Genomic DNA, 24,273 nt, shown 5'->3' with positions numbered 1-24,273 from the left:
CTTGAAGGCACACAGAAACATCAACAAATAAACAAAAGCCTACTTTGTGTTGAAATGACATATCTTATTGCCTTTCCTATCTTGAAATGCTATCTCATAAAATAAAAAGTAATGAGATGTCATTTAACACCAGGGGCATCTGGACCAACACAACATACTCGAGTGACTGTCTGATGTTCCTACAACAAACTGGTACAAATGTTCATGGCATAGCCACCAGTAGCAACTGATTTAACTTATTTCTGTAGCAACTGTCCTACATACATATTCCTCTCAAAATAATGCATAAAGATTGAAAGCGGGGGGGGGGGTTTCCTCCAGTTCCCCTGTCATACATGTCCTTCAATGCAAGACTTTGCCTTTATCTGAAATTGTGACCCTTTGGATGTGCAGCTTCTTTTTCAGAAATGCTATTATTTTCAAGTTTTCCCTTTTTGTGTTCATCACTAAATGCTTGTTTATTTATCCAAACTCTTTTAATGTTGCGTTGAAATCTGAAAAGTGGGCTCTGTCACAAAGTCATTTCTAGTTACTTTTGCAAGCAGACCTTTAATGTCTAATCTGAACAAACACAGAAGCTGGTCTTATTAACCACCGAATCGCCTGTATATGAATCCTTCCTACAGCTGTTCAAGATGGAGGTGCATCCAGGCATGTCCTTTTACAATGATGTGCAAGATGCATCAGATTTAGTAACAAAAACTTTGGAATCTGCTAATCACCTGACTCCACTCCATATCCCTCCAGGCCCTGTTATATCACCAGAGAGGTAAGAAATTATTTTTATTTCATCAGTATTTGGTATGGTTGGATAGTAAAAATAGGCTCATTATGGCTGCAATCCTGATTGCAAAAAGGCTCTCTGTGATATTTTTACAGGAAATGCTAGACAATATAGGCTAGACAGTGTCATTGTTAGGTGGATTTTTAACTGGTTTGTGGCCCAAAGCCAAGGAGTGGTCACAAAGGGTTCCTCATCACTTTGGAGAGAATTTAGATGGAGTGCTGCAGAGTTCTATTTTGGGCACAGTGTTGTTCACTATCTTTATAAATGACTTCTTGCCCAACTCAACTACATCGATGATTCTTAAATTCATTTCTAATGTATGTGACCCTAATATCACAGGGTTTTCTTAGCAAGCTTTGTTGAAAGGGGCTTTGCCATTGCTTTCCTCTGAGGCTGAGGGAGTGTCCACAAATGTTGTTTCCCTCCAGTAGCGTCACTAGGTTTGATGTCACCCGGTGCAGTAACTTATGCTGTTACCCCACCTCACTGACTTCCTTCCATACTACACAACACAGAATCCTTAGTAATATTTTTTTGTACTAATGTTACTCACTAATCATAATTCCTGTATATTACTGACTGTAATGATAATAGTTGCTACATAAACAACTAGCGAAATTAAAATTATACCTTTAAATTGCAATATAATACACAGAGCCTAAATGTATCCCGCTTTTTTCCCAGGACTGGGATTCAGAGAAGCTTCACAACATTAAAAACAGTACAATTAAAAACATTATTTAAAAAAGCAAATTAAAAAGGAATTAAATTATTACGGTATTAAAACAGATAGTTATTAAAAGAATAAAACATATTTTAAAAAGATAAAACTATATAGAGAGGGGAAAAACTGTATCAATTTTTTAAAATGGTCCAATATCCCAGCCTGTCCTTATAGCAATTCCTTAAACGCTTGTGTGAACAGGTAGGTCTTCACCTACCAGCAGAAGGCCATTAAGGAGGGAGCCATTCTGATCTCCCTGGGCAGGGAGTTCCAGAGTCTAGGGGCAGCCACTGAGAAGGCCCTCTCTCGTGTCCCCACCAACCGTGTTTGTGATGGTGTTGGGACGGAGAGAAGGGCTTCTCCAGAGGATTTCAGAATCTGGGCCAGTTCATACCAGGAGACACGATCAGCCAAATAGTGTGGACCTGAGCCATGTAGGGCTTTGTAGGTAATAACCAGCACCTTGAATTGTGCCTGGAAACAAACTGGCAGCCAATGAAGCTGTTTCAACAGGGGCATTGTATGGTCTCTGTAATCTGCCCCAACAGCCTGGCAGCTGCTCTGTGACCCAGCTGAATTTTCCGAACACTTTTCAAAGGCATCTCCATGTAGAGCCCATTACAGTAGTCCAAACGTGATGTAACCAAGGCATGTACCACTGTGGCCAGATCTGGCTTCTCAACGAATGGGCGCAGCTGGCGCACAAGTTTTAAATGTGCAAAAGCACTCCTGGTCACAGCAGAAACCTGGGCCTCCAGGTTCAAAGCTGAGTCCAAAAGTACTCCCAAACTGTGAACCTGTGTCTTCAGGGGGAATATACAGAGTTTCATGTAGTTGAAGTGAAAATTTGGTAAAATGTGATGTTTTTTTAAAGATTTTGTTTTTTAAAATTTTAAATTTAAAAACTAGGCCCTGTCCTTTCTCCTCCCACTAAGCCTCAGCCCACTTAAATTCTCCCTTCAGCATTTTAAAGGAATGCAGGCAAACACCACAGTCCATTTCTGCCCAAAGGCAGATGTCTGAGAAGTGGTGTCATCCCCCCTTAGAATGTCACCTGGTGTGGTCCATACCCCCAATGCCCCCATAGTGATGCCACTGTTCCTTCCTCACTTTAGCTTTGTACTATTTTGTTAAATCATGAGAGATAAAGTCATGACAATATGGGGGATCACATTTCTCTGCTTGGTCCACCACCATTGTTTGTAACATGCATTTTTAACTCTAGGACAAAGATTACTCTTTGAGTCTACTTATCTGGAGAAAGAAGTCATGCATGATTTATTAACATTTTCTTTAGTTTCAGCCTACTCAGTCCCATGATCCAATAATGATGCTTTTTTTTTTAAATGCCAAGAACACATAAACTGCCTTGCTGGATCAAGCTAAAGCCCACTTGAGCCAGCATTCTGGTATGAACGACATCCAGATAACTTTGAGTGTACAAAATGCTAAAGGGAACTTGCACATATTTAAAAGATCATTATATTTTAAAGCAGAGAAATACTTTCTAATTCTTGAAAAGGTTGTCAATCAATTTTAGCTTGCAATATGGGACATACTAATTTGCTATGCGCTTTTCAACTAGGCTAATGGTATTAAAAGTGATGAAAAATACTGACATGCAAGTCTTTAGCAACTAGACTACAAAACAAGCTTAACTTGTTAGTAAAGGAGGACAAAGAGACTTTTCTTATTGGGAGCATAAATTTCCATGGAGTAATCCATCTGGGCCACATTTTGCTGATGGGCAGGGAGGTAGATTTGATGCCAGGAGAGTGTGGCCAGGGTAAAAAAAAAATGAGTGGAGTCACAGTTTTGCAATCTCCCCCCTCCCCTTCTTCTCATTCTCTATACCCAGGGGAGGGATCAGTTACTTTTGCCACAGGTTGGGGCTTTTGAAATCAAATTGTCCACAGCTGGTTTTGAACATCATATGGTTGCAAATGTTCTTTCAGAATATTTGGTCTGATTTCAGGTATGAGGAATTAAGGGAAACATTTCAATTGTGCAAGCCTGTCATGAAAGGAGGTCAGGAATCTCCAGCGTATCAGCTCATGTTCCCAGAATCTCACAGGAAATATGAGCCACCTTACAAGTTCAACCATGAGCACCACTGCTATGACAATGTTAAAGATGCACCACAAAGGTAAGTTACTGGCATTCATCATACCTCTGGATGACTAGATATTGTTTGAATCCAGAAGCAAATTTGGAAATACTGGAGTGTCATGCCTTCAAACTGACTCTTTCATAGGGTATTCTTGTCATGATTTATTCAAGAGAGGTCTATTACTGCTTTCTTCTAAGGCGGAAAGTGTAACTTGCCCAATGTCATCTAGCAGTTTTCCATGGTCCTGATCTTCTAGATTCCTAGTCCAGCACTCAAAGCATTACTCCATGCTGACTGGATAGAGAAAACTAGAGAGAGAGACACACACATCCCTTTCTCTCCTCTTTCTCTCTGCCCCCTCTATAATTTCTTAAAAATGCATTTTGCTGCCCAGTCTTTCTGAGAAAATTCCTGGGAAGGAGTGAGGACGGGTGATGACCCACCTCAAATAATAACATGCCAATCTACCGCAAATGTTACCCTCTTTCCCAACATTATGCTTTCTCACTCTCTCCCCACTCTGGCCATGTGCTCAAATCATCCAAAAGGGGGGGGGGGGGGGGCTGACCTAAAAAAATTCACTACCTCTAGATAAATGAGGAATTTCATTATGTTACAAGGTATTCTCTTAGAACATCTCTATGAATTCACACATGTTCTGAGTATACACACCATTAAGGGAGCAGGTGAACTTGGCAGTTGTGTGTCTTAAGTAGGTTGGAGTTAATAATCCGTTAATAATCTATAGCTATACAGTGCTATCTAAAGGAGCATTTTATCAAACACACACAAGAATTAAAATACTGTATATCCAGTGATTACACTGAGGAACAGCAAACATTTTGGTAGGTTTCATAAATGGCAAACAGTACAGGCAAAATACAAATAACAAGCTAATAGAGAACAGTTGCTTAAGGACAGGGAAAATATTAACGCAGATAAGCAAACTCAAAAGGCTTCAGAGGATCTGAGGCTAAGCAATATGAAGTTCAGGTGCTGCTAACAGGAGAAGAAAAAGAGAGGTGGGTTCAAAAGCATGGGCAACGTAATACTTTCACAGACACACCAGAAAAAGATGGAGTGGATGCACAGTGCTGTCAGCTTCTCCCAAATATGCCAAAATGTACCTTTTGATGATCCCACTGGATCTTCTTGGGGAGAAACTGCAGATCACTGCATTCTTAGTTGGAGCAATCCAAAGAAGAGGAGGACAAGGCAACCCAGGTCCTCTAAATCAGAGCCAGAATTTGAAGGAAGAAAATAAACTAATGTACTGCTCTGGCCCAAATCCTGAATTCTGCTGGGCCTGAGAGAGAGTGGCTTTAGCTTGAAAGGAGAAAGGGATAAGCCAAGGTAAATGAGTGAGCCAAAGGCCTCCAGAAATGGGAGCAAGGCATCTTCTTCTCAGGAATCAGAGCTCTTGGGCATAGGTGGAAGTTTCAAGTAGACCTGTCCCTGGGAGCAAATTATCTCTGGAATCTGGGATCTGATTTGGGGTAGGAAAAGATCCTGAAGATCAAGCTTGCATATTTCACAATTTTGTACAGTCTTGGGATATTGTATCATTTTGCTAAGACCCACTCAGGAGAGATTACTGTATTTTGAGTAACAGAGCAGAGTTCAGCTGATCACCCTTTCCAAAGGGTGGCTTTCCCTCCAGTCTAAGTTCTTATCTATAATCCATTTGCCAACTACAGGATGTTGTACAGCAAAATACAGAACACACTGCTTGGGTTTCCTTTTTGCTTGCATCCAGTGGTGATTGCTGGTGGTGATAGTTAATGGCATCATATTGTTTCAGTACTGACTCCAGGAAGCCTTCTCAGCTAAGCCTTCTCTCCCCTGCAACAGACTGAAAAGTGGTTCCTTGTAGAAAACAAAAGCACACAGAAAGACAGTCATTTCATGGATACTGTATGAATAGGGCTATCTTGCATCATCATGGCAGCCCCTGTGTGGACTGGAGGCTGCCATAATGGCACCGCTGTTCCGTATTAGGGTGCAGGAGCGTGCAGTTGCTGCGCGCTCCAAACCCTAATTTTGGCCCAAGGACAGTGCTCTCTGCCCAACTGTATCAGGCCTTTGTTGCAAGAAGCTAACAATGCAACCTTATACATGTCTACTCATTGGGTTCAATGGGATTTGGTTGCAAGTAAATGTATATTGGACTATGAACCTGGAGGCCAGGGTTCGATTCCCAGCTCAGCTATGAAACTCACTGGGTGACCTTGGGCAAGTCACATGCTCTCAGCCTCAGGGGAAGGCAATGACAAACCTCTGCAGAACAAATCTTGCCAAGAAAATCCTATGATAGGTTTGCCTTAGCGTCACCATAAGTTGGAAACTACATGAAGCCACACCACAACAAAATGCAGATTAACACACTGCTACCTTTTTTGGAAGATTTCACCCACACGTTAAACTTTTATATATCTGACTTCAAATAGTAGATGAAGTTAGAGTGCTGTAGCTATTGCTTTAAATTTTAGTGCAGGGCTTAAGCACTGATGGGTCAATAACTGTATAAAATGGTTCTCTTTGCTCCTGTTTAAAAATCAGAGCTAATTCCATGTACTGCACAATTACGAATGCACTATATAGTTTCACCACCTGATGGCACCAAAACAGGCAAAGTTGCAGACTTTAAAACCAAGGTAGATGTTAATGCTGTATTCCAATTTGAATGTTTATATCACTGAGAAAGAATAATGCAAAGGGCTTTTCCAGGATATGTTCCAGGAACAGCTACTACAATCCATCCAAAATCATGCTCAATACTTGTTCATGTTTTGATTTTATTATTAGGATCCTTTTTTTAGGATGTGTTTATTTCACTTATGATGTTCCTTATTGTGTTGATATACTGTTTTTTTAAAATATCACATCCAGAAATGTTGAGAAAGTGCAGGCTAGATCAGGGAAGCAGAACTTTTGGCTCTCCAGATGTTTTGGCATTCATTTCCCCAAAGCCCCAGCCAACATGGCCAATGGGAAGGAATTATGGGAGTTGTAGTCCAAACAAGTGGAGGAACCAGGGTTTCCTCACTCCTGGTCTATATAGCTTAGACCTGGTCTGCACACATGGCAGGTTTAGATGATAGACTAGGCTATTCTGCTTTAGACTGTAGGTAGGGGAAAACACACTTGAACTGCCCACCCAATAAACTACTCTCACTATTACATCTGGGTGGGAGAAAGCTTCTAAACAAGCCTGTTTCACATTGCATTGCTTTCCTCCTTGCTATGAATTACATAACATTTCATAAACACAATCCACCACCTCTGAAGTGATACAGTGTATTCTGCCACTTCACCTCTTTCCGCCACATGAGCAGACAGGTTGATCTTGCTCTTAAGTAGATGGCAAATTACACAAAGACTTTTTGTCAGTTTCACCCCTGGACTACAACATGGGGATGTAGTCTAAATGAAAACATGATTCATATGTACATTCCTTTATTTCACCACCTCACTTTACATCATATGAAAACCATAGTTACATAGCGCCGGTAATGCATGCAAGCTGTTTTTTATTTGAACAATGAAATCAAGCTGTCCCCAAAACAAACCCATCCCCAGATTTTCTCACTCCACTCTGCTTAAATACTTGTGGGACTGGAGGTAAATTCGTCCAACCTAAAATTCTATATGTCAGCAGCACTACTGATTTAATAGGGCTGCAGTCCCATATACATTTCTTTGGGAATAAGCCCCACTTAACATCCCAGGAGTTGCTTTTTTTTTTGTAAACATGTGTAGAAATGGAAATGCATGAAACACAAAAGTGGTATCCTATTTACTAATTTTCCTTTTTATAGAAGGGGTGGGGAACTTTTCACCCACTAGAAGTTGTTGGATTGCAGCTTGCATCAGTCCTAGCGAACACAGCCAGTGGTGAAGGATGATGGGGACTGCAGTCACAACAACCAGTGGAGGGCCACTTGTTCCACATTTCTGATTTACAACCATGACTACCCATAGAATGGCAGTTAAGAAGAGGTGTTCAGTTTAACTTATGCTGAAACAAACCAGTATGCATGAAAATTAGAATATAGAACACACCAGAAGAATGTGCCACGGAGTGTGAGAATTTTTATGATATGGTGTTGAAAGACAAAAATTTGCTGTATAACTTTATCAGAGAAATATTCATGGTATGATGGTTGTGAAATCCAACGCCCCTCTATGTTTACCTACCTAATTTTTTTTAAGTATATGAGTTTTAATTTGAGGACTCTAGTTTCACTAAACTCTTTTTTATTACTATTATTTAAAAGTATCTTTTACATGTCTTGTATATTCTTTACATTCTTTACATTTTCTATTCCCTTCCCCACTCACACCCTTTTCCCTCCAATATTTGACTCGATATTATATTTTATTGTTTCTTGTTTACATAACTTCCTTTGACACTATGTATTTGGTGTGTGTACTCTTATATCTTTACCATTTCTCTTTATAAAGATCTTGTTACTTCAAACTTTTTCCTAATTTTCATTTTGTTTTTGATTTAAGGAGCTTATGCTATTTCTAATAACTCCACATTTCTTTACAATAATCAATGAAGATCTTCCATGTTTTTTCCATGTTCTTCTCGAGGCGTTCTCTGTATTGCATTTGTCAGTACATTCATTTCTATGGCTTCTAGCATTTTTTCATCCATTCATCTGTTGTTGGGACTTCTTTTGTTATGGGTTTTCAAGTTGTTATCAAGTCTGGAATTTTATAAAAATACCCCCAAAATCCCTATCCCAAAATGCATCTGTGGAGGTAATCAGGTGGCCCCTTTTCCCTGGCATCACTTGATCATAGAGGCCTCCAAGCAAGCTCTGCATCTATAGGGTGAAGTATGTCTCCTGATGACCCTAATGAAAGGCATTATGGGAGCTGCCCCTGGCTGCCATGACCTGAAAGCGGAGAGACCACGTAGGCAGCAGCCTTACTTAGGAGTTGCAAACAGGAAAGATTCCTTCACACCTAGGAGACAGATTTATGACTGGGAGATGTTTCACAGACACAAGCCATTCCGGCAACAATAGTTTTCCCATGGCTGGGGATGCCTATGGATCAAGTGATGTGTAAATTTGGTTTACTTTGATGTAGGACAAGAGCCTCCACTGGCTACGTGACTAGGAACCTATAAAAAGTCCAGTTTTCATTTGTTCGAAGTTCCATGTTGGTGGCAGGCAGGCACTCTGTCAGTCTGCTTCTCCTGGTTCCACACACCCCTTTCCCCATTTTCCTTCAGTGTTGCTGCAGCTACCTTGATTCCGAGGGAAACCATTGCAGGCAAGTATTTCCATTAGCAGGCCTTGTGTTCTCTTTCCATTTTTCCTCCCTTTCTTCTATTAGCCTTGAGTGATTGCATGAGTGAATGTATGTGTGTGAATGTGTCCCCCTGTGCATCAATAAACTAGATTAAAATTCAAAGACTTTGCCTTTGCCTCAGTTCCTGGAAGTTCTGGTCCCTTCGTAAACAGGCTGGGATTCGATCCGAGAGGGGTACTTGTAAGGAGCCCCATATTGGTGTGTTGAGCTAATTAATATTCCCCAAAATTTGAGCAGATATCCTTACAAAGTGGACAAATAGATTTGACTTAAGAGAGCTGTAAGCATGGACCATTAAAGGTGAATGGACACATTTTTCTAATACTGCACATTTTACACAAATGTACAAAAACAACTTGGATATTCTTCATGACCAATGATTTACATTGGCTCACCTGAAGAAAAATGTTTTGAAGTTACATCCCTAATCTATAGTCTCATGCTCTACTGTAAATATTTAAATAGCAATGAATCACTTTATAGTTTTGTGCAACAGTGAATCATTTTACAGTCTCTATAGTAAACAGGTGCAAGTTCAGTTCCACTTGACTCTGAGTTTTTACTTTCCTTTACACAAGATGCAGAATACATGAAAATGAACACATTACATTTCATGAATTGTTTTAGCATGTGCAAAAGATAGATTGCTATTTGTTGTTTCTTGAATTGCCTTTTAAGCATAGCTAGGTCTCACACAAATATTTTTAATGTTATAATTGTGGGCAACAGAGAAAAATTAATCTATAACAACAAAATGTCATAGACTGGTCTCTTCCAAAATACTACATTCTATTTCTCCATCTTCTTTGTTTTCCCTTATTGGCCCCTACCATACACCTAGTATTTTGAAGTCACTGTATGTGCTGCATCCTCTAGGGCTGAAAGGATAGGCATATAAAAGTTTTTTTGGAGGAGATAAAGCATTCCTGGATCTTGGATCAAACATTAATCAGAGCAGAGGCTGAGATAGGAAGAAGATTAGGAATGGGAAGGGCAGTCATGACAGAACTAAGCAAGATCAGAAAGAGTAAAGATATACAACTGAGAACTGTCCAAGTCATTGTATTCCCCACCACCATGTACAGATGTGAGAGCTGGACAGTGAAGAAAGTAGATAAAAATAAAATCAGTTCATCTGAAATATGGTGCTGGAGAAGAGTGCTGAGACTACCATGGATAGCCAAAAAGACAAACACATGGTTCCTTGAACAGATCAAGCCTGAACTCTCCCTGGAAGCCAAGGTGATTAAATTGATGCTGTCATACTTTGGCCACATCATGAGAAGACATGACTCATTACAAAAGACAATAATGCTAGGAAACATAGAAGGCAGTAGACAGAGAGAAAAACCAAATGCCAGATGGCTAGACTCAACCAGGGAGGTCATGGGCCTGAGTCTACAAGACCTAAGCAGAGCAGTGCCCACAGGGCCACCATGAGTCAAGGGCAGTAGTTGATATGGTCATTTGGGGAGAAGGTTTATCTCCTCTCACTTAAATTATTCTATCAGACAGAGCTAGAGTGATCAAAACACTCCTATTACAATTTCCCTTGAATTATGCCCAGCCATCATGACTCTACACTTTTACCAACTGTATGTAAGTATTCAGTGCAAGAATTCATGAGTACAATCTATTTCCCTGATCATTCAGCTACCACATGTCTGTATGCATGAACTTAAGTAGAATACATGTGAAATAAAATAATGAAAAAAAATTGCTTTGTCTCTCTCTTATGACAGACTTCCTGACCTAACAGAAAATTCAGTGCAGTAAGTATACATCATTTCATATTAAAATAAAGCTTGTGTTGCAGAATGCCATCTGTCAGAATCTCCAAACACACCTCATGAACTGAAGGGGAATGGTTTGGATGACAACATGACATAATACGGTGGAGTCTATGTTCTGTAGAGAAGTGGCATACTATAAGAATTTTGTCTAGTGCTTATGGAGAAAATTGCCTTTGCAAGCAGGCTTTTAGTTTAAAAGAAATATACAAGAAAATGGGACCAGTTCCCTGTTTTAAAAGATTACTTTTTAGGAGCCCATCTCATGACCCCTTAATAAACATGGCCAGTATCTATTCTGAGAGTTGATCTGAGACCAACTAGATTTAGCAACATTTGATTTTGAGATTCAGATATATTTGCAGATTTTAAAAAAGCACTTTTCTGCTGTACGCTATATTTTACACTTAACTGCTTGCTTTTTATCCTTAACTTCTCTCTAAAGCAGTTCAAAGATCAAAATGCACAGAAATGTTCAATACATCTGGGGTACGTAGTCAATGGCCATGCTGGTGAATTACCATTTGGGGTAACTAAGGCGCGTTACAGACCGCCTAAAAGCGGTGGTCTGCTGGCGCTGCTGGTTGCTCCGTGACGGAGCCGTAGCAGCCAAACTGTGCGGCTCCCGCGTGGAGCAAAAAGGGTGCCGTAAGGCGCCAATGGTGCACTCGCGACATCATAAGCGCCGTGCGATGTGTGGACGCTATGCGTCCGACACATAATAATGGCATCGCCTGTGTGTATAGGGCGCCGCCATTATTACGCCCCCGTCACGTGCTAGGAGTGAGGCCGGTGTGGACGTTACAGACCGCCATATGTAACGGGCCCAACTTTTACAAGCATTGTACACACAGAAGAGTTTATGGCCATCTATTCTTTCCCTTGGCAGTTGGTGTCATAAGAGCAGGAATTTCTGGCAGAATTTTAGGCCTCCATCCAGCAGAATAAACAGGAGCACCTCCAATCCTAGCAGGGCTGGATTACCACATTTTGAAGAAAGTGAAGCCAAATGCACATTACTGTTATAAATTCTGAGCCTAAACTTATGTAACTGGTTGATGTTACTATCCAGGTTCCAAGCTCTTCCCACCATAGCAATGGGGCAAAAAGAGCTCCTGAAAAACTCAGAAGCTGGCTGACAGGCAAAATTCAAACCTCCTTAATTTTATGGGGGTGAGTGAGGAAGGTCCATGTATTTTATTTATTTATTTTTGCTAGAAAATTACAGCACATGCTTGCTAGTTTCCTCAAATGAAAAGTAAAGAGACAATACTGTTGTGTTGCAGTAGATCAATGATTAGACTATGACTGGTCCACATGTAATGTCTCATACAGAACTTCTTTGGAAATGAATGAAAACTTTGCCAGAGAGCAAACCAAGAAGCCTCAAACACTCTGAATGGATCTAAGCCTGGAATTTCTGTACGGCCCTTTGGCTATGCTCCCTTTCCTGTGCATCATTTTTTGGTGATTTCCTAATTGTTGTATAGTTTTTCTCTTTCATTCAAAAAGACTAAAGTACCTATCCCGTGTTACAGCAAATGGTAGGAAGACCTTTAAGATAACATGTATTGGGGTATAAACTAACATATCTTTGGGCCCACAGAATCTCCCAGCCATTGAATTTGGTCCTCAGGTTGAAAGAGATTCCTTACCCTTCACATAAGTTCTGTCCCTGCATAGCCCCTGCCCTTCTCTGCATGGCTTGCCCAAGATAAGCTCTCGGTATAATTAGTTCCCTATAGCTAAAGTGCATCATTTCACATGGTGAGTCTTGACTGAGACTACTGGTTATTCCATCCTTCTCTCCAAATCTCTGCTAGTTCCAGACTCAGACAGTGTCTACCCCTATACTTCTGAAAGTGTGCAAAAGACCAGTGAGAAACAAAACAGAAATGCATTTGAATTGTCCACATGTGGAGAAGGGCAAATGCATGGGGATGACATATTAGGGGAGACAAGACAAATTGTACGGGAATGCCTCCTCCTCTTATAGAAAATTCTTAGGCATCACTTTATCTCTATAATATAAGTAAAATGCAGATAAAATTGTTGAAGGAAAAGCTGTTAGTTGCAATTGAACATGAACACTACAAATGAAACTTCTTCTGTCAGGTTTGGAAGAACTTGAGTTTGTAGATCTATTTCCTTCCACAGCCAACAGAATGGCCTGTTTTTAAATACAGTTCATAGGATCTAGATTATTGTATTTTCTTATTATTTTTATTATTTTTCTCCCTTTGTTTTAAGACAGAGAGAAACCAACATATGTAGAAGACAAAAAAAATCTATTTTGTTGCCCACGTTCCAATCTGAACTAACTACATACCCCTACTGTACATTAACTTACTGTGTCTCCTTGTGAAATATGTATATAATATGTGGTGTTCTTTAGATGTATAAAGGATGCAAAGAATAAGACATCAGGGACATACCTTGTGGAGAACCGCTATCGGCCTTTTCATCCCTATATCCATGGCAGTACTGATATCAAAGGTAAAGCATAGCTCTTTTCTATTAGTTTTTTGTTTTACGTTATTGGTAATAATACGTTTATTAGAGATTAATAAAATGTGTGCATACGGGATAGCTGTACACAAGGGCTGGGGAAAGTATGGTCTGTCTGCCCCAAGTGGCCCTAGGGGACTTATTTACAGCCTCCAACACACTCTCAAGATGCCAAAATTTCCTCTTACTCCCCCAAAATTAAAATAATCCAATGCACACAAAAATGCTGAACTGCCACTCTCAGAGCAACAGTTTGTACTCATTTACCCATATTCCTAAATCCACCCAAAAAAACCCACAAAATATTCAAAAATAGCCTCACCAGAAACCAGCTGTCACAACCCAAAATCACTTCTGCTTGTGTAAGCCAGCACACCACAGAATTCATAACATTAAGACAACTCTGAACATTATTGGAGTGTAGGGGCTGAAAGAGGTACATGAGTATTGCATTACTGTACCTATCTTTTGACAGCTGTGTTATAACCCACAGAAAAGGAAGGAATAAGGTTGAAATGTTCAGCTTCTGGACCTCCACAAATTCTGTTTGAGTGTTGATTATATTCATACATTAACATTAGTATAATGAAGGAAAATATTCTTAGACAAAAGCAGAAACCAGCTGAAGAGGAGGCATGAGAGTCAGTTGTGTGCCTTCAAGTCATTTCTGACTTATGGTGACCCTAAGAGTCAATACAGAATCCTTTATCAACATGACATAATGTGGTCACATAATTTTAAAACTTAGATCTAGTTTCCCAAAGTTCTGTTACAAAATAAACCCAACACCATTTCAGTACGAAATCTCCATCAGTAACTGTTCAATGTGCTTTGGGTCTGCAAACTTTAAATAGATTCTCCTTCAACATCTGTGGTGAAAATCCATCCTAAACAGACAATGTATTATTTGTTGAAATAGTCAGCAGGGGAAGTTCATTCAAATGGATTTGAGTTCGACTGACAAGAACAGAGAAAGAGATTTTAATGGATAATGTTAATTGTTTTTTGTTTTTTTGTTTTTTGAAAAATTTTCTGGAAATCACATTGAAGAGTTATCAATAAACAAATAAATGGATTATAGGCATCTGGAGACAATGTGATAAAGGCAAAGCCCCAGACTAATAAATCCAGTCTGACTCCATGGTTACACATGCTAAAGTGTTTAAGAAGTGTTTACTCATTAGAGATTAATGATATTAACCAGCTGGTCAAATTAAATTAAAATGCTCGTTTTGGTAGCTAATAGGAATACTGAAGGCAGTGTCACCTTTGCCTAACAATGTAGCTTGCTAAACTCTATACACAAAATTTGGATCAAAATTTTCCTCTCCTTGTAATTTTTCCAGTTCTAACTAAATTTTAATCTCAATTGACCCTAAGAGGTATGGAGGTGGAGCAACACAGAGATTCTATTTTTGCTTTGCAAAGGTACCATCAGAGGACACGTTCTATTCCAAGCAAAGCTTATCAGGTTAAGAATTACAGCCGTGAGAACACTGCCTTGAGGAATTTCTGGGTAAGGGTAGCCACATGGCCTACTCTGTAGACAATAATCCTCTATATTCTAAGGCAGGTGGGAGCAACTGTGGAAGACTAGGGGTCCACTTTAGCCCCCCCTAAGAATGCTGGGAGGGCCACACTTGCTCCCTCAAAAATAAATAAATAAATAAATGTTTTGATCCAAAACGCCTCTTGGAAATGTGTGGGGTATATTCACCGTGTTTTGGGTTTCAATATCCATTAAGTGTGGTGGAAATGCAGGCAGCCCACTCCCACAGCAGACATTTTGGAGCATTACAGAGTGGGTTTTTAAAAAAACTTTTACAAAATTTGTTTTTTATTCCTAGTGGGGGAAGGGAGTTCCAAAAGTGGAGGAAATTCTCTCTACACCTCTTAGAATGTTTCTGAGGGCATTCTAGGGGAGGTATATTTTTGCAAAAAAAAAAAAAAATGGCCTCAGAAGGGCCCTGGGGACCACAAAAACAACCCTGAGGGTCTGGCGGGTTCAAAGAGGGGAAGGAGGCCTTGCCGTGGCAAGGCTTCTTTCTCCTCCTCAGCTCCGTCCTGGGCAGCAGGGCCATGGCAAGGAGTCCTTCTCCTTGGCTCTGTCCCGGGCGGCGGGGCCAAAGGGGGAAGGAAGCCCCACTGCAGTAAGGCATCCTTCTCCTCGGCTCCATCCCGGGCAGCAGGGCCAAAGAGGGGAAGGAAGCCCCACCGCAGCAAGACGTCCTTCTCCTTAGCTCCATACCGGGGCCAGGTGGCTGCCCACCACTACTTCACCTCCTTGCTGCCTTGCGCTCCAAACTCAGTGGAGGAGCAGAGACTCAAGCTCCTCCTCTTCTTGAGGCAGGCCAATTGGAGGAGCTTGAGCCTCTGCTCCACCATTGAGCCTTGTCGGAGTGCACGTGCCAAGCGCGCAAGGCAGCAAGGAGGTGAGGCAGGGCCGGGTGAGACTCGGGAGATTGGAGCCCTGACCACCTGGGACAAACAGGGAAGCGGGACAGGACCATGCTGCTCCCTAAAAAATGGGAATGTCCTGCTTGTTCCCGGGTCATGGCAACCCTACCCACTCTTCATTTATTGTGTTCCAGGCCTGGCAGAAAAATCATTAGAAAAGGTTATGTATTGAAGCAGCTGTCTCTCAAGTACACTCCTTTCGCTCACAGTTGTTGTTAAAAGAATTTTGTAAAAGGTTGAAATTTCATACGGAGCCCAATCCTTGAACAGTCATATAGGGAAACCCCATGATATGCAGGGCTGACTCCAAGAAGTAGCAAGGTGTAGCGGGTATTTCCCCAAATTATTCTCTGCAACTCTTATTTGCTGCCCTAGATTTCATTCTCAATGTATTGTATTTCATAAAACTCTTTCCCCTATAGATAAAATGTTGTTTTTTTAATTCTCCCCCCTCCCCACTTCACTCATTAGAGCCACCATGATGTTGTTGTTGTGTGTTAGACTAAGAGCCCAGGAGACCCGATCAGCCAAAGAAAATCAAACTTGTTGATCTTGAGCAAATCACATTCTTTCTTCTTAGAAGAAGGCAATAGCAAACCTTGCCAAGAAACTCCTATGCTAGTGTTGTCATAGGTCAAAGTCGACTGGAAGGTACATAATAACAAACTATTTACTCTCCCAAGCTAGTTTCTCTTAAGTCAGTCTCCCTCTCCTCGCATGTCACCACTTTGTATTTACAGTGAGGGGGAGTGGTTTTATATGCAATTGTTTTGCTTTTACTTTCCTTTTTAGCCACAATAAAAGAGAAGGAAAGGACACAAGTGATGCCAATCCAGTTAATCTGCACTTCAGCAAAATTCTTGACAAATAAAAGTATTTTATTGTAGCTCAGGCTAGAACTGAGAAGTGTATTCTTGTTTGAGCTTCTTGAATGCCATACTATGAGTCAGTATTTTTCATTTACATCCTACAGGTAATCTGCAAAGAAATAAAGGGGCTGATGGACCGTTCAATATTAATGGAGAGGTAAGAGGACAACATGGATCCTGTAATGTAGGTAATAGATACAAAAGTTGGAATAATATCAACTGCAGTACCCACACTTATTAGTGGAACACATGTTTTGCCCTACATCAAAGATGGGAATCATACTGCAGGTCTCAGCATTCTTCACTGGTGGAAAGTTGTTGTTTTTTAAAACTCTGTTAAGCCTCAGTTTTATTTAAAGCATATAGAGTTATCTCTCCATTTTCGTGGGGGATCCATTCTGGATCCCCATGTGAAAATGGAGGCTCACACATATTCAAGTCTCATAGGATTGATAGCATGGGTGCGCATGCTATTGGAAATAGTGGTGGAAAACCCTTGTCTGAAAACCCAAGTATCTGTTGCCAGTCAGTACATGCAATACTGATTACATAGGACAGTGTCTAACAATAACATTAAGGGAGCTTGTCACGTTCCTAGCATTCATCAAGTATCCAGCTAAGAAAAACTAATGGGGTAGTAACTATTCCAAACAGAGATGGTGGGGCCATGCTATAAAACTGAGGCTTAACTGAGTTTTAAAAAACAACAACTTTGTAATGGTACATTTTTAGCTAAACATTTTAAATTATGTAAGCAGCCTTGGCCAGGTGTCTTGGCAGGAGAAAGGTGAGGTATAAATTGATTGATTGATTGATTGATTAGAATGTATTTATTTTTAACACATGATTTCTCAGTTTGCAGAAGAAAATGGTACATCTTATGATCCAAATGCTTCATCCACTGAATCCTCTAAATTAGCTGTCAAGCCCCCAGAACTTGATATCTCATACAGAGCTGCTAATATGCTGGAGAATGTCAAGAAGGCTCTCTGGCTGACAACTTACAAACGTGATTACACAGGTACAGATTTTTAACAATCCAAAGTGTTAAACATCAAAGCAGGCAGGTTTATTGCTGTTGTATGCCATCAAGTTGTTTCCAACTTATTGTAACCCTAAGGCAAACCTATCACAGGTTGGATTTTATTTGGGAGTGGTGGTGGCAGTATGTTCTGAGGGGGATGCCTTTGTCTTACTCTGAGGCTACGAGTATGCGACTTGCCCACGGTCACCCAATGGGTTTCCAGGGCCAAGCGGGAATCAAACCTGGTCTCCAGAGCCATAGTTCAATCCTCAAACTAGTACACTAATAAAACAGTGTTGCCATACATTAATATCCAATATTGTTGGTGTTGTGTGTATGTGCCTTAGGGTCGTCTGTCCATTTATGGTGACCCCATAAATTTCATATGGTTTTCTTAGGCAAGGAATTCTCACGGGTGCCTTCATTAGTTCCTTCCTCTGAAATATAGCCTACAGAACATGCATTCATTGGCACTCTCTATCCAAGTTCTAACCAGGACTGGCCCAACTTACTTTCCAAAATCTGCCAAAATCTGGTACCATTAGGATATTTAAACCCCTTTTAGCAGCGATGTCACTGCAGAGTATGGACTGTACCAGGTGATACTCCAGAAGAGTGGTGGGTTCCATTTATGTCTCAATTAATATCCAGTTTGTTTTACTTAAGACACAGGTTCCATGAACCCGCTGTTACTGGACGACTATGATGCCAAAATCATAGGCAGAGCCACTGGAGAACTAGGCAAAGATGTGGAGCTTGTAAGTATGGGGAAAGGAACCATTTGACAACAGCTTTCTAAAGTACAACTCCTAAAATCACCTTTTAAAAAAACCTCCTAAAATAGTCTGGTTATAAAGATCCTTCCTGGGCAACAACTCACTCAGTGCATCTGTGGAATCAGACCAAGTACTTGTCTAGACAGTCAAACTAATCCTGAATGAATGCAGATAGAAAGTGTGTTGTTCACATGCTGTGCTCGATAAACTTTTGGGGGAGGTGACAACCCCCCCCCCCACATTAAAACCAGGATCCTAAAAGATTCACATCATCAGCTGTGTGAATAGTCAATGCAGATGCATCTAATCACTCAGTATTACATAGAGAGGGATGGCATTTCTGTGGAGACGCATCACACTGCATCTCAGCTGACCTCTTCCCATCTACCTGTAGATTTTTCCCCCTCCTCTTGGCATCTTCACTGCATCTGGACTGCAGAAATAACGGAGTTTTACACTGCTTTAACTTCCATGGCACAATGCTAGAAAATTCTGGGAATTGTAGCCTTGTGAGACAGTTAGCCTTCTCTGTCAGAGAGTGCTGCTGCCACAACAAACTACAATTCCCAGGATTCCCTAGCATTGAGCCATGACAGTTAAAGTGGTGTCAAACAGCATTATTTCTGCAGTGCAGATGCAGCCTACAAAGCTTATGCTACAATTTCTTTAGCACAGTTAGTCGCAAAGTTACTGGAAGATCCAAATATCTGAAGGACTGTCATATAGAAGATTGCGCAAATAATTTCTCAAGGGAGGACTAGTACAAATGGGTGGTGATTGCAAAGAGGCATTATCAGATGCTTCTTAACAGCCTAAACTGTCTGGCAATGGAACAGATGGCTGCAGGAAATGGTGATCTTGGGTCTACAACAGGAATTTATGCATAGGTTAGAGTCCCACCATCTGTCAGGGATACTGCCATGCCCCCCTGCATTGCAAACAAATCTTACAATAAGCAGAATGCTGCACAAAATGACCCACCACAGGTGACACAATGTGAGCTTATATTTTCATATGAATACATCCACAAATCACTTCTACATCTAAGAGTATAATCTGTCAGTGATTAAGCCAAGAAATGGCTAAACTCAATTAGGAAGATCATGGGTTGAGTCTGCAAAACTTAAGCAGAACAATGTAAGACATGGAGTTTTGGAGATGTCTCATCCACAAGGTAGCCATGAGTCTAAGTCCACTCAAGGGCAGTTAACAACAACAGTCCCATTTAGAATACCAGGGTATCCAATAGCACTCTGGGTAGCTAATAGATAAGACACACAAGCAGTATTCAGCTAATCGCACCCATGGAGTGGAATGGGGGTGCATTCTGCATATTCAAATGCCATTTTTCTGCCAAAAATAGTACTCAGAACAACTGTCAGCAATTCAAATAAAAACAAAAATACAATCAAACAGATATATAGTTTGAAAACTTCATTACAACACAATGACATAAATATCTCCTCACACCCCACCATCATAGCAGCCACAATTAAACCCAGACTAAAGTCATGCTGTCTTTGGCAGTGTGGAATTGGTTTAAATAGTGATTTTTTAAGGAAAGCTGGTAATTAATCAGGATCACAGATAGAAAAATGGGGGAATTAGTAGCAGTGTCAACTGAACTGTTTCACTGAGGATTGTTGTGAGGTTAACTCCACCTCAACCACCCCTATTGTGATCCTGATAATTATCAGCTCCGTGTTTGTTGCTACAGTTCTTTTTGTTCTTAATGGCCATTTATGTTTTGGGTGTATTTAATGTCATTTCTAGTTTTACCCTAGCAACTGTATTGTGTCACGATCAATGTAAATATAAAGGCTCGGCAAGTGACTTTAAACCTTTTGTTTTCAGAGAGAATCATTTCCATCAGTCACTACCCAAGTAAGACCCTTAGAAGGACGTATTGCCCGTGAACTTCAAGGCAGACCTTGTCACATCTCAGACTCAAACCCTCAACACCAGGACTCCTCAGATGTTCATGGGCCTCCCCTTCACTGTATCAATAACTTAGTGGTGTGGAACAACAGCAAAACATCACCGGGTGCATTTCAGCAGGATCTAGGTGTGGACAGATGGGCAATGAGAAGGAGAGAATACTTGCTTCAGGATCAGATTCAGCCTCAAATAGCGTATCAGGGAGAAATTAGTCAACTTAAGACACCACCACAGAACAAGTATCGGAAAATCACAGATACATGGAAAACAGACAAGTTATACCAAAGGCAACTTGCCGTTCCACCTGAACCAGAGCCACTTCTGAAGACTGCAGATTCTATTTACTATGAAGATTTGCCACCCTCCCGGTTAAATGCATATATTGTATGGCACCATCCCGTTATCCTCAGTAAACCAGGTCCCAAAAATGTATGTTTTAGGAAACCCATGGACAAACAGGATCCCTCACTTGCTTCTGATCTGAAAGTCATCCCAGTCATCCCTTCATTACCAGGATGGATTCCTAATTGTGGGGTGGCCCGGCCCCAGACAAAGTTGCTGGATATACAATATTCTTTTTCAAAGGGAGATGCTATCAAGCGTTTGAGTGATCTAACTCGAGGAGGAGTAAGGGACCTCCGGGATCACGATAGGGAAGGCAAAAGGCACAAATTCCAGGGCACTCATTCCTATTACTATCACTGAACCTTTCAAAGAACAGAAGACAAGGAACAATAACACCTCCACTGGAGTTTCCATCAACCACAGCTGAATTGTGTGTTTTTCCCCCTCTCTTTTAGAGTTCACTCTGTTAAGTGTTAAGTCACAATTAATACATGAAAGACTGACCTAGTGTCCTCAAAACCAGGGGCAGACAGAAAATAAACTAGGAACTACTGGTAGCTTTTTCCAAAGATTTCTACATTTTTCTGACTCCCTAAAGTCTGAGACAGGGGTAAAGACAGTACAGTCCATAAGTCTCATGCCATTCGTGAAGATTGTTTGGGGCTCCCCAAGGCCCTAAAATGCACCCAAATTTTTTGTGATTCCCCCCAAACACTCTCTATGCCCACTAGAGGGTGAGATGAGCAATTTTTCTATTTCTCCCTCCCCCATTCATTTCAGGCCCAGAAAAAGCATTTTTCCCCATCCTTTTAAAATATATCCTGTTTAAAATATATTGTATCTACAACACCTTCCTGTCTTGCAAAATGATCCCCCCAACAGATCCTCAGAACAACCAGTATATCTGTTAAAAAGCAAAAAGCATTGCCAGAAAGTCTTCCTGAGACATTGTGTACTGCTATATGAATGCCTGTAGCTCTTTTCCTTTTATTTCCTGATTGTGCAAACCACCATAGAAACAGAAGCAAATATGCAAGTATTAAGGACCTGTTTAAGCATTTGTATGGACAAATCCTCTCAGATTAGGAGGCATCCTTTTTAAATTGTGTAATGGCATTTTAAGCATTGTGAAATTGTCTGACTGATATGTAACAGGGTGGCAGTCTGTCATGTGCCTTTATGCGTTGTATAACAGGGAGGGCCCAGCAATGTTCAGATGTGGAAGCAGTCCAACATCCTTCCTTAGTAATGTTTCCAAGTCTCATATATTTTCTGCTAGTAGCATGGTGTTGTCTGAATATCTCAAATTATTGATATTCCTTCCTCCTATCTTCACTTCTCCATTGTCTGAGACTAAATCTGCTCTTTGTATGATGTTTTCTGCATCTGAGCAGATAGGGTGATATAATGCATCATTGCCTGACCACTTTGCCAATTGGGAACCATTCAGTTTCTCTATATTTTGTTCTAACAATAGTCTAAGTACAGATTTCTTATCCGGACTATGAAATGTAGTGGCACTCCCATTTCTTTAAGAACCATTCATAGCTTTTCATGATCTATGCAGTAAAAGACTTTGCAACAGTCTATAAAGTTTAGTGTTTGCTTGATTGAAATATAGAATTCAACAGCAACAAACCTTTTACTTTGGCTCCCTTGTGGATGTGGGTTAGGGTCAGGTGTAGAGTCCTCTGATTGTATTCACACATCCTATCACCTCTGAGTAAATGTTCCAAGAGGTTGGGGTCAGGGTGACCAGATGTCCTCCTTTTCTAGGACATGTCCTACCTTTCAACCTTTTGTCCAGGAGGAATTCCAAAATGTCTTCCATTCTGAGCATGCCTAAGAAGCATGAATTTATAATCATATGGGTGTCTTTAGCTTTTAGTTGGTCATGTCCTACAATTTTCTCAAATGTCCTTTGCAGTTAGGACATCTGGTCACTCTTGGAACGTTTGCCCAGAGGTGCAAGGACAGGCAAAGACAACCAGAGGACTCATTTTTCAAAACTGTGGTAAAATAATCTTCAGACAGCAGCTTAATTAATAATAATAATATTGTAAATATTATTATTCATATTTATTATCAATGTTTAATAATTATTCATAACAATTATTATGCATAAAATACTATTAATGAATAAAATATTAATTAATTCTAAATGCAGATTAATAATAAATTATTATTACTACCACTAGTAATGTTTATTAATAATAGTATTTAATTATTTTTCATAATTAATTATTTCTCATAAAATACTATTCATTAATAAAATATTAACTCTGAATGCAGCTTAATTAATAATAAAGTATTATTAATAGTAAATATTTAATTATAATTATTATTCAGAGTTAGTATTGATAATGTTTAATTATCAACAGTGTTTAATTATTTTTCATAACAACTATTCATTAATAAAATATTAATTAACTCTTAATGCACCTCAATAATAATAAATTAGTAGTAGTAGTAGTAATAGGAAATATTTAATTATTATTATCCATACTTATTTTTAATAATGTTTGATTAGTATTAATAGTGTTTAATTTTCATAACAATTATTACTCAATAAAATATCAATTAACTTTGAATGCAGCATAATCAGTTATTATTAATAGTAAATATTTAATAATAACTATTATTTATAATTATTATTCATATTAATAATGTTTAATTATTAATATTAGTGTTTAATTAATTTTCATAACACTTAATTATTCCTCATAAAATGCTATTAATTAATACAATAGTAATTAACTCTGAATGTGTAAATCAGGGAATGGAGGTGCTGCCTTTTCTCCCCCTGAACCCTTCTCCATAGACAGAGCAATAAAGCACCCTCCCAACCCAGACACATGGCGGAATCCCCAACTACGTCACTGTCACGTGACTCTGGTTTTTTTAAAGAAGGGACAGAGGTCTTCCACGTTCCTTTGACCTTGCCACGCTCTGCATCCCGGGCATGCGCAGACCGCTCCGCCCTACGTCACCACGTCGTGACGCAACGCCCTCGCCGGTTACCTGAACTCCCCTCGGTCTCAACCTACCCTGCTGAGTGACGTAGGAGATGACGGACGCCTGGTTGGCCCAATCGCTATCCCGCACCCTGAAGCCCGATTGGTCCGTTGGAAGAAAGGCCCGGGAAAGGAGTTAGGTTGCGGAGACACCGGTTACATAGGCCTGAGTTCGCGGTGCCCTTGGGCTGAAAGAGAGAGTCACGAGTTTCTGACAGGTAGCGCTTCCTTCGGTCGGCCTGGTAAGCGGGAGAAGGGTCGGTTCCTGGGGAGGGAAGGTTTCCGCAGCGAGGCGGCGGTGGCCTCCACGTGCTCCGCCCAAATCCAGTTCCGTTTTGGATGACATTAGCTAATTAGCTCCTTTAAGAGAGGTTTTTTTGGACTTCAATTCCCAGAATCCTCAGCCCCGTTGGCCAGTAGCCTGGGATTCTGGGAGCTGGAGTCCACAATCCCCTTAAAGAGCACAGTTTGGGGGCCACTGTTATAATACAAAGGGTACAGCGCTGGTCCCCAAACTGTGCCCTTTAAGAGATTTTGGACTCCAGCTCCCAGAATCCTCAGCCCCGTTGGCCAGTAGCCTGGGATTCTGGGAGCTGGAGTCCA

General features: G+C 40.4%; 2 protein-coding genes across 3 annotated transcripts in view; both read left to right on the top strand.

The window, feature by feature from the left end:
• Positions 1-634: 634 nt before the first annotated feature.
• Positions 635-22,243, top strand: C6H7orf31 (chromosome 6 C7orf31 homolog). The gene is made up of 8 exons (XM_042475550.1): positions 635-769; positions 3,487-3,657; positions 10,692-10,721; positions 13,135-13,235; positions 16,678-16,752; positions 17,415-17,594; positions 18,264-18,355; positions 20,228-22,243. Exons 1-8 carry the CDS (start codon positions 636-638, stop codon positions 21,014-21,016), a joined length of 1,572 nt encoding a protein of 523 aa, XP_042331484.1. The 5' UTR covers position 635; the 3' UTR covers positions 21,017-22,243.
• A 1,508-nt stretch (positions 22,244-23,751) lies between these two features.
• LOC121935403 (cytochrome c) overlaps positions 23,752-24,273 on the top strand; it is a 3,340-nt gene continuing 2,818 nt past the window's right edge. The window contains exon 1 of one of the 2 annotated variants that reach the window (XM_042476886.1): positions 23,752-23,888. The gene's annotated coding sequence lies outside the window, so the exon portion shown is untranslated. Of the gene's footprint in view, positions 23,913-24,273 lie in introns of both variants that reach the window. The other variant, XM_042476885.1, reaches the window with a different exon arrangement.

The sequence above is a fragment of the Sceloporus undulatus genome, chromosome 6, assembly GCF_019175285.1.
Source record: "Sceloporus undulatus isolate JIND9_A2432 ecotype Alabama chromosome 6, SceUnd_v1.1, whole genome shotgun sequence".
NCBI lineage: Eukaryota > Metazoa > Chordata > Lepidosauria > Squamata > Phrynosomatidae > Sceloporus > Sceloporus undulatus.
The sequence above is the reverse complement of the archived record's forward strand: the minus strand, read 5'-3'. Positions and strand labels throughout refer to the sequence as shown.

What these genes read in the sequence shown, in the direction of transcription:
- C6H7orf31 (XM_042475550.1), top strand. Translation starts at nt 636, where the DNA reads ATGGAGGTGCATCCAGGCATGTCCTTTTACAATGATGTGCAAGATGCA. An exon ending in GTTAAAGATGCACCACAAAG is followed by an intron (nt 3,658 to 10,691) that starts GTAAGTTACTGG and finishes CTCTTATGACAG; the next exon opens with ACTTCCTGACCTAACAGAAA. An exon ending in CTAACAGAAAATTCAGTGCA is followed by an intron (nt 10,722 to 13,134) that starts GTAAGTATACAT and finishes GGTGTTCTTTAG; the next exon opens with ATGTATAAAGGATGCAAAGA.